General features: G+C 38.5%; 1 protein-coding gene across 2 annotated transcripts in view; it reads right to left on the bottom strand.

The window, feature by feature from the left end:
* Positions 1 to 49: 49 nt before the first annotated feature.
* The window catches only part of WDR41 (WD repeat domain 41), a 58,472-nt gene continuing 37,784 nt past the window's right edge, over positions 50 to 20,737 (bottom strand). Inside the window, exons 9-14 of one of the 2 annotated variants that reach the window (XM_030800381.1) lie at positions 12,325 to 12,509; positions 9,770 to 9,891; positions 8,872 to 8,960; positions 7,792 to 7,925; positions 4,584 to 4,784; positions 50 to 2,584 (exon numbers count right to left, since the gene is read on the bottom strand). In XM_030800381.1, coding sequence (XP_030656241.1) covers positions 4,632 to 4,784; positions 7,792 to 7,925; positions 8,872 to 8,960; positions 9,770 to 9,891; positions 12,325 to 12,509 — 683 coding nt within the window. In that variant the 3' untranslated portion in view covers positions 50 to 2,584; positions 4,584 to 4,631. Of the gene's footprint in view, positions 4,785 to 7,791; positions 7,926 to 8,871; positions 8,961 to 9,769; positions 9,892 to 12,324; positions 12,510 to 20,737 lie in introns of both variants that reach the window. The other variant, XM_003261499.4, reaches the window with a different exon arrangement.

Here is a 20,737-nt window from a genome sequence, read left to right on the forward strand (position 1 = left end):
TCAGGTGTCAGACATCTATATGAAATATTTACAGCTTACTCAGTTTTATGTCAAATTTCTTGTTAACTTCAAACTTTTTGTTAGTAGCGTGCAAATGTTTAAAAATGCTTTAAGACAGCTAGGTACTAAAGCTTCAACAATTTCTGCTCTTTACTAGTGTAATCTACAGTATAATCTTCTGGCCTGCGAACTAGTCTATTCTTCCACAGAGTCAACTTGTTAGAAATACAGGCTTTCAGATGGTATGTGTATCAGATAGTTTATGTTATATAAACTATTATAACTGCCTCTTACACGGAGTTGTTTACTTAAACGTCATGTGCTGAGGGGGCCGTATTAGGAAAAGGCAACACTCTCTAATAATTTCCGTGACTACTAAAGAGAAGAAGGAAACCAGTTATAAAACAGTGCTGGACCAGAATGACCCTATAATTTCCTAAGATCATTCTTTATTTCTAATTTAAGATGTTTAAATTTACTTGCCCTCCATGTCAGGACTGGTTAGATTCTGGGCAAAAAAAAACAAGCCTATCAATCAATCAGTTCACTCAGAACCTACTCAGCTTTAGAGAGAGAAACAGAAGGGATGATCTTGTGCCCTTGTGCTATGTGAATATAGCCAGAGACTGAGGTAATAAATATATTTTAAAATAAAAATGACAAGGCATTTGTATACTGTAACACTATGTAGTGTTACTTCTGCTGTTGCAAGTATCTTAACTGTTGAAAGCTAAACTCAGGAAATGGAGAAAATGTACATAATATACACTGACCCATTATTCTAAATTGAAAGTCCAACTTTTAGCAACAGTCTACCTACAACTACTGAACACCATCAGGTTTGATTCCCTACCAGAATCTCCCGTCATACTGGTATCCCCCATCTCTCTGACCTTAGGGCATGCATGAAAACAAAAGCAACCTAGTCCCTAGGGTTGGAGACTGCCCTCTAGACAGTTTTTCATGGCAGAAAATGAAAATACAAGTATACCTCATTTTATTGCATTCTGCTTCATTGTGCTTCAAAGATACTGCCTTTTCTACAAATTGAGGGCTTGTGGCCACCCTGCATAGAGCAAGTCTATTGGGGCATTTTCCCAACATGGGCTCACTTTGTGTGAGTGTCACATTTTGGTAACTCTTACAGTATTTCAAACGTTTTTATTCTTGTATCTGTCATGGTGGTCTGTGATCAGTGACTTTTGTTACTACTGTAATTGTTTTAGGGTACTGCAAACCATGCCCATACAAGACAGTGAACTTAATTGATAAATCTTGTGTATATTCTAACTGTTCCACCAACTAGCGGTTTCCAATCTCTCCCTCTTCTTGGACCTCCCTATTCCCTGAGACACAACAATATTGAAATTAAGCCAATTAATTAATAACCAACAAACAGTAGCCTCTAAATGTGCAAGTAAAAGAGTCACGTCTCTCACTTTAAATCAAAAGCTACAGATAATAAAGCTTAGTGAAGAAGGCATGTTGAAAGCCCAGGCAGGTGAAAGCCATGCCTCTTACACACCAGTTAGCCAAGCTATGCAAGGAAGAGTTCTTGAAAGTGTTACTCCAGTGAACACACAAACAAGAAAGTGAAACAGCCGTACTGCTGAGATGGAGAAAGTCTGAGTGGTCTATATAGATTAAACCAGCCACACATTCACTTAAGCCAAAGCCTAATTCTTCAATTCTTTGAAGACTGAGAGGTGAGGAAGCTACAGAAGAAAAGTTGGAAGCAAGCAGAGGTTGGTTCATGAAACTATCTCCATTAACGTCAGAGTGCAAGGGGCAACAGCAGGAAGTTATCCAGATGATCTACCTAAGATCACTGAAGGTGACTACACTAAACAACTGAGTTTGTGAAGATGAAATGGCCTTCTATTAGAGATGTCATCTAGGACTTTCGTAGCTAGGGAGGAGAAGTTCAATGCCTGCGAATGTAGCTGGTGCCTTTAAGCTGAAGTCAGAGTGTATTTACCAGTCCAAAAATCTTAAGGCCCTTAAGAATTATGTTAAATCTACTCTGCCTATGCTCTAGAAGTGGAATAACAAAGGCTGGATGACAGCACGTCTGTTTATAGCATGGTTTATTGAATATTTAAGCCTATGGTTGAGACCTGCTCAAATTTCTTTCCAAATATTACTGCCCACTGACAATTGTTACCTGGTCACGTAAGAGTTCTGATGGAGATTTACAAGGAGGTTCACGTTGTCTTCATGCCTGCTACCACAACATCTGTGCTGCAGTCCATGGGTCAAGGAGTCACTTCAACTTTTAAGTCTTATTTAAGAAATACATTTAATAAGGCTGTAGCTGCCCTAACTAGTGATTCCTCTGATAGGTCTGGGCAAAGTCAATTGAAAACCTTCTGGAAAGCATTTACCATTCTAGATGCCACTAAGAACATTCTGATTCATGGGAGGCGGTCAAAATTCCAACATTAAAAGGAGTCTGGAAGAAGTGGAGCCTGAAGATGTGAATGAATTGCTGTAATCTCATGATCAAACTTTAATAGATGAGAAGTTGCTTAAGAATGCATATAGAAAGTGGTTTCTGGAGACAGTCATTTCTACAGTGAAGATGCTATAAACATAGTCGAAATGACAACAAAGGATTTAGAATATTCTATAAACTTAGTTCATAAAGGAGCATCAGGGTTTGAGATGACAGACTCTAAATTTTGAAAGAAGTTCTATTGTGGGTAAAATGCTATTAAATAGTATTACATGTTACAGAGGTCTCATTTGCGAAAGGAAGTCAATTGATTTGGAAAACTTCATCGCTGTCTTATTTTAAGGAATTGCCACAGCCACCCCAACCTTCAGTAATCACCTTAGTCAACAGCCAGCAGTATCAAGACCCTCCACCAGCAAAAAGATTATGACTCACTGAAGACTCAGATGATTGTTAGCACTTTTTAGCAATAAAGTATTCTTAAGGTATGTATATTTTTTAGAAATTTAAGACTGTAGTATAAACACAAGTTTTATAGGCACTGGGAAACCAAAAACTAGATGTGACTCACTCTATTTGCAATAGTTGCCTTTTTGATGTGGTCTGAAACCTAACCTGTAGTATCTCTGAGGTACGCCTGTATAATGACCAGAAGGAATTTGCTGTGGTACTTAACGGTACCATTTGCTTCCAAAATTCATGTGATTTCTACCACTCCATTTGAATAGATTCCTATCACAAAATACTAGCCCAGAACAGGCTAGGAAGTAAAACAGTTAAGTCTATGACTCCCTTGTGTCATACAACTTCAGAAAACAACTTTACAAATGTATGGGCCAATACAGAATTTCTAAAGGAAAAAGCACGTAATGGGAGAAAGTCTTCTGTAATTGAGGTAGCTTAAGTTTTAATATTTCTCCATAAAACTTTTCATGACTCAATGTTATTTGGATTTAAAGTAGTCATATAAGCCTTTCTCTCTCATTCAGTCTTCAATTCCTGTTTTTAGAGCTGCTCGGTGATACTGGGCACAACAGATTTAATTGCAAGGCCTTACTGCACTGGGCCTCAGTTTCCTCATTTGTAACCAGATGACCTTAACTCTTCCAGTCTTTGTAGGTAGTTGTGGAAGCAACTGTCAAAGCTAAAACTAGTAAAAAGAGCTTACGACGATTCCCTTTAGGGTATATTTGTAGTATATTTGTTTAATGAACAAATAAATCTGTAGAAGGTTTTCTGCAAGAAGGGTCAGTCTGCTAACATCAGTCACGTTGCCCTTTCTTAGTAGTTTAAGAATTTCAATCTTTAATGTGTAGACTACTTTCTAATTTTTTTATTTTTTAGCACCAAAAGGAGAAAACATATCGTTACAAGGCTGGTTTATAGTGTCTCAATGGACACTGCAAAGAACTACATAAAAGAAGTCTGTCTCAAGCAGTTCGTATCTGAGTCAGTGGTCAGATGGGGCAGTTGCGCTCAGCTACAGCCCCTGACTCTGGAAACACTGTGCCTCTCAAATGATCTAGAGTCATCCTTGGCGTACATGAGGGGCAGTTGTTGTTCTAGTACCAATTTAGCCCATGGCTCTTCAAGCCAATTCACACTGGGAAAAATACACCCTCATAAGATGCCTATCCATTTGAGTTCATACAGGTTTCAGTAGCTAGAACTAAAAAACATTTTTAAAATTAGCTAAACAAATTGGCACCAAAAAAAAAAAAACTTGCCATACTTAAACAGTATATATGTTCATTTTTTTTGGCTGAGAGATTCAAGTTTGTGCTATACAGAACACTAACAGTTACTAAAGACTAGGAAAATTTGCAGGAGAAAGGCTATTTTTAAACTTCCCAATAATGCATGCCATAACTTTTACCTCTATTTGTACCTTTCAAAAGGGTCTAGGTTCAAAATAAGCTCAAAACACAGCACTCACCACTTCAACAGCAGCTCAAAGTCAAATGGAAAAACTTGTGGTATATTCTTTGGAGGATACACTAGGACCTGAGAAGCAACATGTTCCTTGTTGGTAGGTCCACAAAAAATTTAAACATGTAGAATTTTATGGACCGACAAAAAAAAATACCAATTTAAGCGATCAATATATTAATGGTTTTCAGAGTAGTACCTGATATTTGATGTTCAAGGTTCATGCATGTATTTTTAATTCCTTAAACTAGACAGCAAGGTATAAGTCACCATTCTCCTCTAATTTTTGAAATAATCTTAAACTGCGCAATCCAGATTCTCGCTCTCCATTTTTCCACAAAATAATGAGATGATCAGCGGAGCATGTCACTAGTCCATGATCTTCAAAGTATAGAAACATCTGTAAAGAAAATTAAAACTGGTTATAGGGACCCCGAAAAGCAGAGACGTGGCTAATACCATATTAACACATGTGCGTGTGAGATACGTGCTTTAAAGACGCCTTTGGATCTGGGTGTAGAACTTCATTTCAGTATTGGTAACAGTCACATACAAATAATATTTAATATTTTAATCAGAATTTTGTTAATATTGTTCAACTACAGAATAGCTATTTTTGTAAAGTACATGAATTCTCATAGTTCTTCCAGATTTTTTTATAATCTGATTTTTCAAGTATTGGTTTTACTTAACCATTACTTATACTGTATAATGGCTATGGATAAAATGTCTGAATTCTAAATTTCCCAAGATAAACACTGGCTTCAGCTCTCTATAAAAGTGGATATACTCAATCCATAGGTATTAAGCGTCAGCACTAGGTTTATGGTCCCTACCCTCAAGAAGATTCTGAAAAGCAAATCATAATTGAAACAATAAAGGTATCAATGAGAAATTATGTAATCAGGTACTAAATAATGCAGTATAGACTATGACATGCCACAGAAATTCAGAAAAAGTTTCAAAGGGAGAAAATGCCCCAAGTAAGAGGAAGGGGCTTGCCCAGTGAAGGAATAGGCTGGAAGCTAAGAATAGGAAAACAGAGTGTTGACAAAAGGCAGCACGAATACTATGAAAGGCAGCATGAATACTATGGGGTGAAGAGTTGTATCAGAGAGAAAAGTGAACCAATGAAAAGGATGAGGTCCTCGAAGGGAAGAGTGAAATAAAAGAGAAACAGGGCCGGGCGTGGTGGCTCACACCTGTAATCTCAGCACTTCGGGAGGCTGAGGTGGGCGGATTGCCTGAGGTCAGGAGTTTAAGGCCAGCCTGGCCAAACATGGCGAAACCCTGTCTATACTAAAAACTAGCTGGGCGTCTGTTAGCCCAGCTACTCGGGAGGCCGAGGAAAGAGAATCGCTTGAACCCAGGAGGTAGAGGTTGCAGTGAGTGGAGATTGCGCCATTGTACTCCAGCCTGGGCTTGAACAAGAGCAAAACTCCCTCTCGGGGGGAAAAAAAGAGAACAAGAGTTTTCTCTGAAATGACATATACATTTCTGAAGACCACAGGATAAGACTCAGCTGAGGATGCAGGAGTGAAGGGAGGAAATATGAGAGCAGAATTCCTTCGGAAACTGGAAAACAAAATTCCGTACACAGGTAGAGGGGTTGAGCCGGTAGAGCAAGGATGAAAATATGAAAGAAATGAGGTCCAGCCTGGCCAACATGGTGATACCCCATCTCTACTAAAAGTACAAAAATTAGCTGGGCGTGGTGGCGGGCACCTATAATCCCAGCTACTTGGGAGACTGAGGCAGAAGAATTGCTTAAATTCTGGGAGGTGGAGAGTGCAATGACCCAACACTGCACTCCAGCCTGGGCAACAGAGTGAGATGCTGTCTAAAAGAAAAAACAAAAAGAAATGAGGAAATTCAGGTGACATTGCAAAGATAGCCTAGATTTTATCAACGAAGCCAGAGATGCTTTTTAAAAATGTTCAGGTCTCAACACTTTCACTCAGGAAAATTCCTAAGAAGCTGACACTGTTTTATAGAATGAGAAATGTGCCACATTCAAACATATTTTGAATGTGTTTTACATGGGGTTTTCCCCACCATCTAAAAACCTTTTTAATGAGTTCCTACTATTTAAAAAATAAAGTCCAAACTCCTCAGCCTTACATTCAAGGACATTCATAATCTGACCCCAAACCACGTTCCCAGCCTTTATCACCTACTAGTGTCTGTTCACAGGAACTCAGTGCTCCAGCCTAGCCAAGGTGCTCCTTGCCACCACGTAAATGCTATCTTTGCCCTTCTGTCTACCACAGTCCATGCTCACCTCCCAACCATAAACACAAAGTTAAAAACTGAGCTACCTGTTAGAGGAAAGCAAAGATAACTGTGACACTGTACCCAACATCAAGGAGCTTATGATGACAAGGCTACATACTCATCCTACTAAACTTCAAGGTTCAGCTCAAGTGTCAAGTCCTATATCCTCTTAACCATTTACAAGATTCAGCAACAAATGTTTCTTCTGAGTCACTGCTGCTTACTCGGGTCCATAATCTGCAGCCTAGGGTAACAGCCTATTAGGTCTATACCCCTTCTCTCCACTCGAGGCTAAGATCCATGAGGGCAAGGACTGTATTCATCTCTCTCTCTCAACTCCAGCAGCCAGTGTTTAGCACAGTGCCTGAAATACAGGAAATGCTCACTAACAAGGATGCTGCCGCTGCTCCTCCTAAGCATGAATGCCCTTTCAAATGAAAAATTTTTTGTTCTTTGGCTGTGAAACAGGGAAGAACAATTTAAGAAATTCCTTAGGGCCCTGATTACACTGTTATTAGTTCTCATAACTAATCTGTTACCTCAACTGATCTTATTCCTTCACTACAGGCAATGATGCCTGCAGCAAATATTAATGTATCTGGATTTCTACATGTTAAAAGCTTATGCATTTCATAATTTTCAACTAAAATTTTCATATTTGCACAATGAAAATCAAGGCATAGGTTTCATTAAAGCTAACAAACTATTATCCTTCAAAGGCAGGAGAAACAGGACTCTGTTCATGAATTTGATAAAGGCCCCTGGAATTCGATTCTGTTAAGGCTTTAACTGTATACACATATAACCACAACCCTTCATGCATCCTCTGTTGACTGTTGTCATACAGTCAACATTATTCACACTGCCCTTACTGTCAGCTATCTCCAGCTCATAAATAATGGTGATGAAGCCCATTCTTAAAAGCAATGCATTCCTTGTTTCCTCAAATCATATATCCGGAAAGGGAGATCCTAACTGCACATACTATAGCCTATCCCATTCCATGTTCAGATCTGACAAACACCTACAGATATAAGAAAAAGTATATGCCTTTATGAGACCAACTGAATGAAAAGAGCAATGAAATGCAAAAGCAGGAGTTGCCTGGACACTCTGTGCCTGAAAAGCAATACCTCCACAGATGATGAGTGTCCAATCAAATCTCCAATAAGCTCCAGTGAACATGAAGTAGCATTTTCTTGCTGCTTTTTAACGGGTTGGCTGGCTTGTTTGTTGACTCTTCCAAATCCCCACATGTTAAAAAAACCTAGAAAAAGAATCATTTCCAAAATTACTGTGCTCTATACTTACAACAATAACATGAGATCAGAAAAACAAAATTTAAATGTGAAGAGGTTCCAGACTTGTTTTAGTCAAGGGCTAAGTGGATAGTACCTGAGCACTGTGCTAGGGTTTTTTGAATCTGTTATTTCATCTTTCTTAGCTAACCAGGTCTGTTCTTCATCTCTTTTTATTGCCCCTAGTCACCCATTGGTGAAGGTATATTAACAAAAAGACACTTGGAGTAAAACAGGACAGAAACAAAGCTTGAATGGCAGTGTCTAACTGTCAAGGGAAAAAAGGGCAAAACTCAGATCAACAAACAAGGCACAGGGGAAAAGCTGTATGTGTATGTGCAAAAGCAACACCCCAGGACTTCAGGAAGTCAAAAGGACCAGAAGCAACTAGGTACCAGCATCTGATTTTTTGTGCAAAGGTTGGTAACTAATTTATTCAACGCTTCAGAATTTTGTTTTTCAAACTAAACACCTGGAAGTCAAGAGCTCATAAAATTATGATATAAGCACACAAGGAAAAGTGTATTTTTCCATAAATTGAGTTTAACATCAAGGGTAAAGAATGCTTTAGTTTGACATCTGATGGTACAAATTTTGTGTGTCAGTCAGAATTATAGACAATATAAATGAATACTTCATTAGGCCATTTGGTCATTCAGATTACCAGAAAGTAAGTTTTCCCTCAAAACAAGAAAATCTCTATCTTACTTGAAATGAAGTGGCAGTTCTACATTAGGGGAGTATTAAGCTGTAAATCCTAGATCTCAATTACCATATGCTTTCTATAAACATCTGATGCCTATTTGGAGCATTTCCATATTATTTTAGTGGTTTCACATAATTGTCCTTCTCCTGCCTTTCACGTGAGAAAAAAGGAGAGAGAAAAAGACTACCTTTTTGAGAGAAGACACACACCTGTTGGTACAGGCTCAGCTGCAAGCTGCTGTTTTTCTCTTAACTCCCAAATGCGTACACTGCCATCTTCTGAGCATGAGATTAACTGCCTGTCAGAACAGAAAATCAGTAATACAAAAAGAGCGCACCACTGAGGGTCAATGCTAAATTTGCAGTGAAAGAAATCAGTGGAGCCCTCAACTGCTTTTATTCAGCTCTTAGCAGGAACTGACGAAAATCACAATTTAACATGACGTTACCGTGCAAACTAAAAGCACCCTTTAGGAAAGCCACATGTTACTCGTTACATTAGCTCAAATGCTATAAATTTACTCTCTCCATTAAAAAAATGCACTTGGGAAAACAGTGTGAATTATACTTCACAATGTCCTAAGCAGTCCCCTTCCCTCCTCTTGCTACGTCTCTTCTCTGGGTGCCTCACTCTAAAAATATCCTGCATAGAAAATAATGATATTCCCTGTCCATATGTTCGTCCCTAGAAGCTCAGCAGCAAATCTACCCTGAGAGGAAACCACTCACGTAGTAGCCTCACACAACAAGGAGACTAGCAACCATTTGATTCTGGCCATAAACAGAAGGTAGATTTATGAGAAATATAAAAATGGATACACTGTAAGTGACCCCAAAGTTGTTTATATTGTTAAATACCAAATTTTAAATCATCTCTTCTTACAATGAAATTCAATGTAATTCATTTGCACCTTGCTTCTTGTAAATTCTGTAATATACTGCCACATACCCTTCTGTTAGGGACAGCCCTCAGGCATTCTCCATTTCCAAAAGAACACAGCAGGTCAAGCCATGAAGCCAGGTAACTTGGCCACTTGAGAAATTACACTGGTAGCCCTGGGAACCGTGACTTGCTTTCATCTATTGCAGAACAGATGGGAACTTGTACCTGTTTGGAAGTTTGGCAATGTGCAGCACATTGGAGTCATGTGCAGTTTTCTGGCAGGCAATCACACGCTTCATTTGAAGGTTATACACGTATAAACCCCTTCCAACTGCAGCAAATACATTCTAGGGGAAGAAAAGTTCAGAAATGGGCGTAAAACTAGCACTCACCCTTCCTAGTGTAATGGATTTCCAGGCCTCATGTGACATCAGAAAGCCCCCATTACCCTTCCCCATTCCTAGCCTTTAGCCCAAATTACAGTACTAATCTCTGAAACCCCAAAATGTCAAAGCACTAAAGAAAGCTCTGAGCATTTAGAAGGTAGGACACAACCACTAATGCAGAGAAAGGTCTGCATAGTATATCCCTTAGTGCCACTTTCTTCCTCACTGAAATATATCTAGAGAAAAGCTATAGCTGGCAGCCTGGCCCTGCAGTGGAAGCTGTTGAGGGATAACCTGAGTTTTCATTTAAATAACACTATATCCTTGGGAAAATTATCTAGCTCCTTCTGCCTGAAAAATGCAAGCATAATTACTTGCATTCCACATCTTAAGCAATCAGGAGACCTACAAGTGATACAAAAAAGCACGGCTACAGTGACATTATCATCATGCAATCCTCTGAAGATTTCACAAAAACATTTTTCCAAATGTACTATTAGAAATAAATACCTTTTTACTAAAACAACTTTAATCTTTTGAAAGCATTTTCACCAATACTTATCTCACTTCATCCTCACAACATCTTGTTAAGGAAGGCAAGCATCTTTGCCATTTTCCAGATAAGGAAGTTAAAGAGATTAAAGTCACACAAGAAATGAGACATGGAGTCAATATTAGAATCAAGGTCATGTTACTCCAGTCCCTTGCTCATTCCTCACGACTCACATGCAGTAGTAGCCTTTGAAATTTCTGCAAGCACCTGTCCTAGAATCATTCATTCTTACTCAATAGATATCCTCATGAGGCAGACCTTTCAAATATCCCTACATATTGCCTTCTTGTTTTCACCAGAGATTCTGGGCCCTCCAACCTTTCTCACACAGCCTCCAAGACTACAAACTCAACTCAGACCTATAGTAACTGAAGCAAAGCATGCCCCCAAGGCTTGCTGGAATCTTAAATCTGGAATGATCCCCTTGATTCTCAGGATTAGTACTCTGCAATCAGCAATGCAGCCAAGGCCCAGTGCCAGGGCATTAATGAACACTGCTAGCCAATGTGCTAAAGTGGAAAGCCCTGTGGATTGTATTCAATGCCAAAATCCCCCGAAACTCATTCTACAGACCAGGAAATCTGGGCACAGTTTAAGTAATTTATCCAAGGTCAGGAAGAAAATTATAAACACAACTAGAGAATTCATGACCTTTGGAGGCAGCATTTACTCAATGGAGACACTATCCCTGCTATCAATAACTAATGGTCCCTTATAGAAGGAAAGAACTCACAACAAAAGAAGAAAAATTAGGGAAAACTATACAATGCTTTATCAAGCATATATAGTAGAAAATAAACATCAATTTAAAAATTTAAGATTAAAATACAAAACACTTTTAAATATTAATTTTCACAAAAGTGAGAAAAAACATGTAACATTTAAAATAGGTAATTCGTAGGGCTACAACTCTTAGTGATCTAGTCTTCATCTTTTTTTAGCATGTATATTAGTTTTTCAAAATAAAGTTGGGATACAAAGAAACGATCTTTGAATATATTAGTGTTTCTAAGTCCTGTTCCTATCCTAATCTTTTGTTTTGTTTTTAAAGAGTGGTACAAAGAAAAATGGATCATATTCTCCCCCTGCTACATAACACTACTACTGAAATTTTTAATAAAAATAACGTGCATGCTGTTAGAAAATTTAAACAGTATAGAAAGTCACAAAATAGAGAAAATCCTCCCCAACTCCTTCTCCTTGAAGGGTACAACTCATAAACATTTCTTGTGATTACCTTTAGAAAAGTTAATTGCCCTTTAAACACATTTTCTGAGCCCCTGATGCTAAGAGATTTGTTTTTTCAGATCAGAGATAAGATTCAGTAGTCCATTGGTACTAATCTCTTACAGCAAAACAGATCTAAAGTGCTTCAAAAGCATCACTCCCAAGCCCTATAAGATGGAATCCAACAATTCTCACTCAATTTATCTTGCCCCAAGATGCCAGCAGACTGAGAAACATTCCTAAAATTTTTAATTTTCTTTGCCTCACTAGGAAATGCATCAGATCTTCAAAAGAACTCTTTTTCACAGTGTTTCTTAAAACAATTTTAAGCACTAACCTCAAATCCAATGGGATTATTTAATCCAACCCCAAATTTCAATAATTTGTAAATCTGTGGCCATTTAATCATTTCCTTGCTGAGAGATTAGAAGCAAAGATTAAAATGCTTTTTTTTAACACAAATCATACAATTTTAGAAAAAGACCATTTTAAAGCACAACCTGAAACCATGAATGCTACCTTTTTTATGTCCAACATGGGATTAAATTTTTAAAATCAGAAATTGGGTTATATATGTCAAAGGCAAGTTTATAGATAGTGTATAGATTTTTTACCTCTTCATCACATGTGAAATGATGAATAGAAATGTCATTTAATTTTTGACAGAGTTTTATTTCTTGTTGGGTGTCCAGTTGTGGAGATGGGTCCCAGAAGTTGCGTTCATAGGCCTGCACGGTCCAGTCCAGGGCATCCCAGATGATCAGCTCTCCGATGTGGGAGCCGGTGACAAAACTCAAATCTAGGCAAAGTTCACATATGCCTCATTATCGATCATTTTATCTAGGTAAAGGTAAAACTGAATGGAATGTCTACTAGTAATGCCCTATAAAACCACAGTAATTAGAACAGTGAGGTACCTAGGCAAGCCAACAGAAAGATTAATATAACAGAATAGGAAGGCCAGAAATAGACTCAAATTATCTTAGTAATTTAGTATGTAATAATGATTGCATTTCATTTCAGTAAAGAAATACCTCATGCTGGAATATCTGGTTACATTTAAGGGGAATAAAAGTAAAAGAACCTTATCTTGTATCATACACCAAAATAAGTTTCAAATAGATTAAAACATGAAAGTTACTTAAAGGATGGAAGAAGATAAAGGTGAATACTTTTAGGAATGTGGAGTGGTAAAGGGCTCTAACGGAAGCAGAGTGGGGTGCCAGGGGAAAAGATCCTAGTAAATAGCTGCTTGGCAAAACAAAAACAAGGACCGGGCTCGGTAATCCCAGCACTTTGGGAGGCCGAGGCAGGTGGATCACCTGAGGTCAGGAGTTCGAGACCAGCCTGACCAATATGGTGAAACCCCATCTCTACCAAAAATACAAAAATTAGCCGGGCATGGTGGTGTGTGCCTTAGTCCCAGCTACTCGGGAGGTTGAGACAGGAGAACTGCTTGAACCTGGGAGGCAGAGGTTGCAGTGAGCTGAGATTGCGCCACTGCACTCCAGCCTGGGCAATAGAGCGAGACTCAGTCTAAAACACACACACACACACACACACACACACACACACACACACACACACACACAAATACACTTAAATAACAAAAAGCTGGGAAAAATTTGCAACTTGGATGACAAAACAGGTTTATTATACTTGATACGTAAGGATTTCTTGGAAATTATTAAGAACAAGATAAATACAGCAGAAAAAAAATGGGAAAAGGACCTGAAAAGGCAAAACAAATACAAATGGTCAGTAAACATGTGAAAAGATGTCCAACTCCTTTAATAATCAAAGAAATCTAAAAACAAGGAGATACCATTTATTGACTTGTGAATCAGGAAATATTATAAAACAGGAAAATACCCAACACAGTACTGGCAAAAGCATAAGAAATCAGCACATTCCTGTACTGCCTAATGTCCTACTATACATTGATATTTTTTTCAAAGATTAATTTGCTAATATGTATCAAAACCTTAAAAAATGTAAATCTCTTGATCCAACAATTCCACTTCTAGGAATTTATCCTGAAGGAAATACATAAATGTACAAGGTTGTTACATACATATATGTGCAAATACACAATCTTAAAAATCTAAGATAACTACACATCGAATTGAGAATTGAATAAGACATCAACAAAATGAAATAGTAATGCTGTTATTAAAAATTAAGTTATAAAAGTATGCTTAACAATATAAACTTAGATATGGAAATATATTTATGACATATTGTTACAAAACGGTAAACCATATTAATACACATGTACACACATACATATGCCCAGAAAATCACCTAGAAAGATGTGGACTGGTGTTTAATACTGGATAGTGGAAAGATTTTAATATTAACTTTTATATTTTTAATGTTTTCACTATTTTCATATTTTTCTACTATGATTATGTATAACTTGTACAAGTTTTTAAAACCTTTAAAAAAAGCCGGGCGCGGTGGCTCACGCCTGTAATCCCAGCACTTTGGGAGGCTGAGGCGGGCAGATCACAAGGTCTGGAGATCGAGACCATCCTGGCTAAAACGGTGAAACCCCGTCTCCACTAAAAATACAAAAAATTAGGTGGGCGTGGTGGCGGGGCGCCTGTAGTCCCAGCTACTCGGGAGACTGCGGCAGGAGAATGACGTGAACCCAGGAGGCAGAGCTTGCAGTGAGCCGAGATCGCGCCACTGCACTCCAGCCTGGGTGACAAAGCGAGACTCCGTCTCAAAAAAAAAAAAAAAACAAAAAACAAAAAAAAGAATTTTTTTCCATTTTACATATTATATACTTTACACACTATATATTTAATAGAAAATGTACAACTGCTAGACTTATTTCAAATAAGTGTAATTTATTTATATTACATATTTAGGGTAAAACAGAAGAGTATAATGCACTTAGTCTAGAAACCCAAGTTCTGATTTTGGCTCTGCCTGTTGCTAGCCAGGTGGTCTTTGGGAAGTAGTTTAACCTTTATCTTGGATTTCTCATGCATTAAATGAGACGACTATAAAAATCAAATTGAATAATAAACGTGTAGCCATTTTAAAAAGACATCAAATGTTATCTTTGCGCCCCTGGTAGTATTTTGAGCCCCTGGTATTATTCCACATTAATCGTATTAAAACATCCTATTACTTGTTAATTTAGGAATACATAGATGAGTAATTATGATTTAATTATTTCATTTATCAAATAAACCAGCACGACAGAAATCTCTAATGACCACGTGAACAATCTCTTAAGAGATACAGAATTACCAGCAATCCTACATGTAAACATTATTTGTCTTGACTCCAAGGCCATAATAGGTAGATTATTAATATCTAATTTCTATAGTTTATTAACAGACTCTATAGAACTTGCTCTGTGGAGAAATCACTTCTCATCTGTGGAGCAAAACGGGCTTCTAGTTTTAGTAGTTGGAAAGTTAAGGCAGTACTCATCTTCCCAGGACCTTCTTTCCCACACCTTTCCCTCCTTTTTCCTATTTCATTCAAACTGCAAAAGAACCAGAGAAGCTAAGGAGTGAAGATTCCCCTTGACTCTCACTCTGCATCTGCAGTCATAACACAGAATTAACCTACTGAGACCATGCAGCTGCTTGCTCTGACTTAATCCTCCAAGTGTCTGTGATTCCTCCATGCAGTAGAAACAAAATATTAATGACCAGTTGGAATTTTCCCTAAAAATAAAATACGGCATTCAGCTCAATCAGCACTTTTTTTTTTTTTTTTTTTTTTTGAGATGAAGTCTCACTCTATCACCCAGGCTGGAGTGCAGTAACACAATCTTGGCTCCCTGTAACCTCCACCTCCCAAGTTCAAGCGATTCCTGCCTCAGCCTCCTGTGTAGCTGGGACTACAGGCATGTGACACCACACCTGGTTAATTTTTGTATTTTTAGTAGTGACGGGTTTCGCCATGTTGGCCAGGCTGGTCTCAAACTCCTGGACTCAGGTGATCCACCCACCTCAGGCTCCCAAAGTGCTGGGATTACAGGCGTGAGTCACCACGCCTGGCCAATCAGCACATATTTTTAAGCAGTTTACCCATGGCAAACTAATTCCCAAATAGGTCATTCAAAATGTTTCATGACAAACAACCTCAATGATGTATTATTAGTGGATGGATTTTCATCCTGTATCAAAAGCCATTTAGTATGAAAATCTCACCTGGTATCTGTCTATCCATCCCTCACAAGTACTAACACTTCATGATTACCACAAGATACTGGCAACATGATACAAGAAAAGGAATAAAATAAAGGAGCACCCAGAGCCTTCTGCCTGGAGAGATTATCAGTCATTTTTTGTCTGTCTTAGAAAACCTTCCGCCTGGGCATTCCAGTCTTTTTAGCAAATCTGGTATTCATTATCCACACTTGTTGGTGTTGTGTCCTACAATTCTAAGGTTGCCCTGGGGCCGCCCCTCTGAAAACAGATTTGCCCTGTGATGTACAATCCCAAGCAACTGGCCATATCTTTCATTGGTAATGGGTGAAGAGAAAGGAGCAGAGCTGCAAGTGAAGCAGGGAACTGTACAACATAAACATTTCAGGATCACTGACATCCACATCATGGCTAACATGCCTATGTACTGCAAGATGAGACTGTCAGCAAATCATTTTCAAATTTTAACAGACTACTTGGTCATGTTTGATTCCTAAATACGCTTTTGGCTTATTTATTATCTGTAGTATAATTTTATAGTCATAGAGTTTATAAAGTAAAAAGTACTAATCCAAAAGCTAGAAGAAGACAAGAAATAACTAAGATCCGAGAAGAACTGAAGGAGACAGAGACAACAAAAACTCTCCAAAAAAATCAATGAATCCAGAAGCTGGTTTTTTGAAAAAATTAACAAAATAGATAGACCACTAGCTAGACTTATAAAGACAAAAAGAGAGAAGAATCAAATAGACACAATAAAAGATGATAAAGGGAACAGCACCACTGATCCCACAGAAATACAAACTACCATCAGATAATACTATAAACACCTCTACACAAACTAGAAAATCTAGAAGAGATGAATAAATTCCTGGACACATACACCCTCCTAAGACTAAACCAGGAAGAAGTCGAATCCCTGAATAGACCAATAACAAGTTCTGAAATTGAGGCAGTAATTAATGGCCTACCAACCAAAAAAAGCCCAGGACCACATGGATTCACAGCTGAATTCTACCAGAGGTACAAAGAGGAGCTGGTACCATTCCTTGTGAAACCATTCCAAACAACTGAAAAGGAGGGACTTCCTAATTCATTTTATGAAGCCAGCATCATCCTGACACCAAAACTAGGAAGAGACACAACAAAAAAAAGAAAACTTCAGGCCAATATCCCTTATGAACATCGATGCGAAAATCCTCAATAAAATACTGGCAAACCAAATCCAGCAGCACATCAAAAAGCTTATCTACCATGATCAAGTCGGCTTCATCCCTGGGATGCAAGGCTGGTTCAACATACGCAAATCAATAAACTTAATCCATCACATAAACAGAACCAATGACAAAAACCACACGATTATCTCAATAGATGCAGAAAAGGCCTTTGATAAAATTTAACATCCCTTCATATTAAAAATCCTCAATAAACTAGGTATTGATGGAACATATCTAAAAATAATAAGAGCTATTTATAAGAAACCCACAGCCAATATCGTATGAATGGGCAAAAACTGGAAGCATTCCCTTTGAAACCTGGTACAGGACAAGAATGCCCTCTTTCACCACTCCTATTCAACACAGTATTGGAAGTTCTGGCCAGGGCAATCAGGAAAGAGAAAGAAAGAAAGGGTATTCAAATAGGAAGAGAGGAGTTCAAATTGTCTCTGTTTACAGATGACACGATTGTATATTTAGAAAACCCCACCATCTCAGCCCAAAAAACTCCTTAAACTGATAAGCAACTTCAACAAAGTCTCAGGATACAAAATCAATGTGTAAAAATCACAAGAATTCCTTTACACCAACAATAGACAAGCAGCCAAATCATGAACTCCCATTCACAATCGCTACAAAGAGAATAAAGTACCTAGGAATGCAGCTAACAAGGGATGTAAAGGACCTCTTCAAAGAGAACTACAAACCACTGCTCAAGGAATAATAGAGGACACATATAAATGGAAAAACATTTCATCCTCATAGATAGGAAGAATCAATATTGTGAAAATGGCCATACTGCCTAAAGTAATTTACAGATTCAATGCTATTCCCATCAAACTACTATTGACATTCTTCACAGAATTAGAAAAAAACTATTTTAAATTTCATACAGAATCAAAGAAGACCCCGTATAGCCAAGACAATCCTAAGCAAAAAGAACAAAGCTGGAGACATCACATTACCTGACTTCAAACTATACTACAAGGCTACAGTAACTAAAACAGCATGGAACTGGTACCAAGACAGACATATAGACCAATGGAGCAGAATAGAGACCTCAGAAATAACACCACACATCTACAGTCATCTGATCTTCAACAAACCTGACAAAAACAAGCAATGGGGAAAGGATCTCCTATTCAGTAAATGGTGCTAAGAAAACTGGCTAGCCATATGCAGAAAACAGACACTGGACCCCTTCCTTACACCTTATACAAAAATTAACTCAAGATGAATTAAAGACTTAATAAGACCTAAAACCATAAAAACCCTAGAAGAAAATCTAGGCAATACCATTCAGGACACAGGCATGGGCAAAGACTTCATGATAAAGATGCCAAAAGCAATTGCAACAAAAGCCAAAGCTGACAAATGGGATCTAATGAAACTAAAGAGCTTCTGCACAGCAAAAGAAACTACCATCAGAGTGAAAAGGCAATCTACAAAATGGGAGAAAATTGTTGCAATCTACCCATCTGACAAAGGTCTAATATCCAGAATTTACAAGGAACTTAAATTTACAAGAAAAAACAACCCCATCAGAAAGTGGGCAAAGGATATGAACAGGCACTTCTCAAGACATTTATGTGGCCAAAAAACATATGAAAAAAAGCTCAACATCACTGATCATTAGAGAAATGCAAATCAAAATCACAATGAGATACCATCTCACACCAGTCAGAATGGCAATTATTAAAAAGTCAGGAAACTACAGATGCTGACAAGGCTGTGGAGAATAGGAAGAACACTTTTACACTGTTGGTGGGAGTGTAAATTAGTTCACCCATTGTAGAAGACAGTATGGCGTTTGTCTTCTGAAATACCATTTGACCCAGCAATCCCATTACTTTGGGAATACACCCAAAGGATATAAATCATTCTACTACAAAGACACATGCACACGTATGTTTACTACATCACTATTTACAAGAGCAAAGATATGGAACCAACCCAAATGCCCATCAATGATAAGACTGCATAAAGAAAATGTGGCACATATACACCATGGAATACTATGCAGCCATAAAAAGGAATGAGATCATGTCCTTTGCAGGGACATAGTCATGAAGCTGGAAGCCATCATCCTCAGCAAACTAACACAGGAACAGAAAATCAAATGCTGCGTGTTCTCACTCTAACTGGAAACTGAACAATGAGAACATATGGACACAGAGAGGGGAACAACACATACCAGTACCTGTTGTGGGGAAGGGGAGGAAACTGAGAGGACAGGTTGATAGGTGCAGCAAACCATCATGGCACACGTATACCTATGTAACAAACCTGCACATTCTGCACATGTATCCCATTTTTTTAGAAGAAATTTTTTTAAAAGATCATAAAAAACAGCAAAAAGTGCATGAGGCTTTCTGTAACTTTCATAAACAACTTTTTTCTTTAGTTTTCCCTTTTTTCCCCTTACGAATTTGGCAAAGGAATACTCAAAGAAAGCTTTCAGAAACTGCTGTAAGTTCCTCTGCATATCACATGGTAAAAGATGTGCCATGAAGTTCAGGCTATCTTGTACCATCCTATCATCTTTATTTAAGTAACCATGCTGGCTCAATGGTACCAGTGCTTCGCTGCTAAAGCAAAATAACTAAGCGTGACCAGTGTAATGGGCCGAATACTGCTGGGCTTTTCTCAGCAGCCCTGGGAACTTGAGACTTAAGACTCAGTGTCACCAATGAGGCTTCAGAGGGCTTCCCAAATAAGAACTTGCCTTCTGTGCTATGTCTCCATCCATGGCTAGAGAAAAAGAGCCCCCAGAGAAAATTAAAGGGACACCAGCAACCATTGTTATTTCTATCAACACAGACAATCTAGGCCTTAGAAAGACCTGCAGCTGAGTTTTACAATAAGATGGCTATTTGGGAGGAAGATTTTGGAGCTGGGAGGGACATTCTTACTGGTGTATCTGAACATGTGACTGAATGGACACAAATGGAGACTAGACTTGGTACCTCTCTGTGCCCCTCACTCCCCTTTGTGTCACGTTCACGCAAAATACTGCTTAAAAACAAAGCCGGCCGGGCTTGGTGGCTCATGCCTGTAATCTCAGCACTTTGGGAGGCTGAGGCAGGTGGATCATGAGGTCAGGAGTTCGAGACCAGCCTGGCCGATATGGAGAAACCCCGTCTCTACTAAAAATACAAAAATTAGCCGGGCATGGTGGCTTGCACCTGTAGTCCCAGCTATTTGGGAGGCTAAGGCAGAAGAATCGCTTGAACCCGGGAGGCAGAGCTTGCAGTGAGTCCAGACCATGCCACTGAACTCCAGCCTGGGCGACACAGGGAGACTCCGTCTCAAAAAAACAAACAAACAAAAAAAACAAAGCCAAGCCAGGCCTCAGGGAGATATGTTGCTGGGGTGCTGTCTAGTCCTCCCACTATATCATACTCCCAAGCATCCTTACAGGAACGTCCTGCAGGCTCCACCAGACTATCAAACTGAAGCCACCAAAGCCCTCTCATGTGACTTCATATACAAATCACCCAGCACAGTTCTGGTGATATAAGCTGTCACTTATTTGCAAGTGAACTGAATGTCAAGATCAGTGGTTTGTGATCTTGCCATCTGATGTCAGATTTAGCTCACAGGAGATACTCATTAAAATCATTTAGGAAGCCAAA

Source organism: Nomascus leucogenys, chromosome 2, assembly GCF_006542625.1.
Source record: "Nomascus leucogenys isolate Asia chromosome 2, Asia_NLE_v1, whole genome shotgun sequence".
Classification (NCBI taxonomy): domain Eukaryota; kingdom Metazoa; phylum Chordata; class Mammalia; order Primates; family Hylobatidae; genus Nomascus; species Nomascus leucogenys.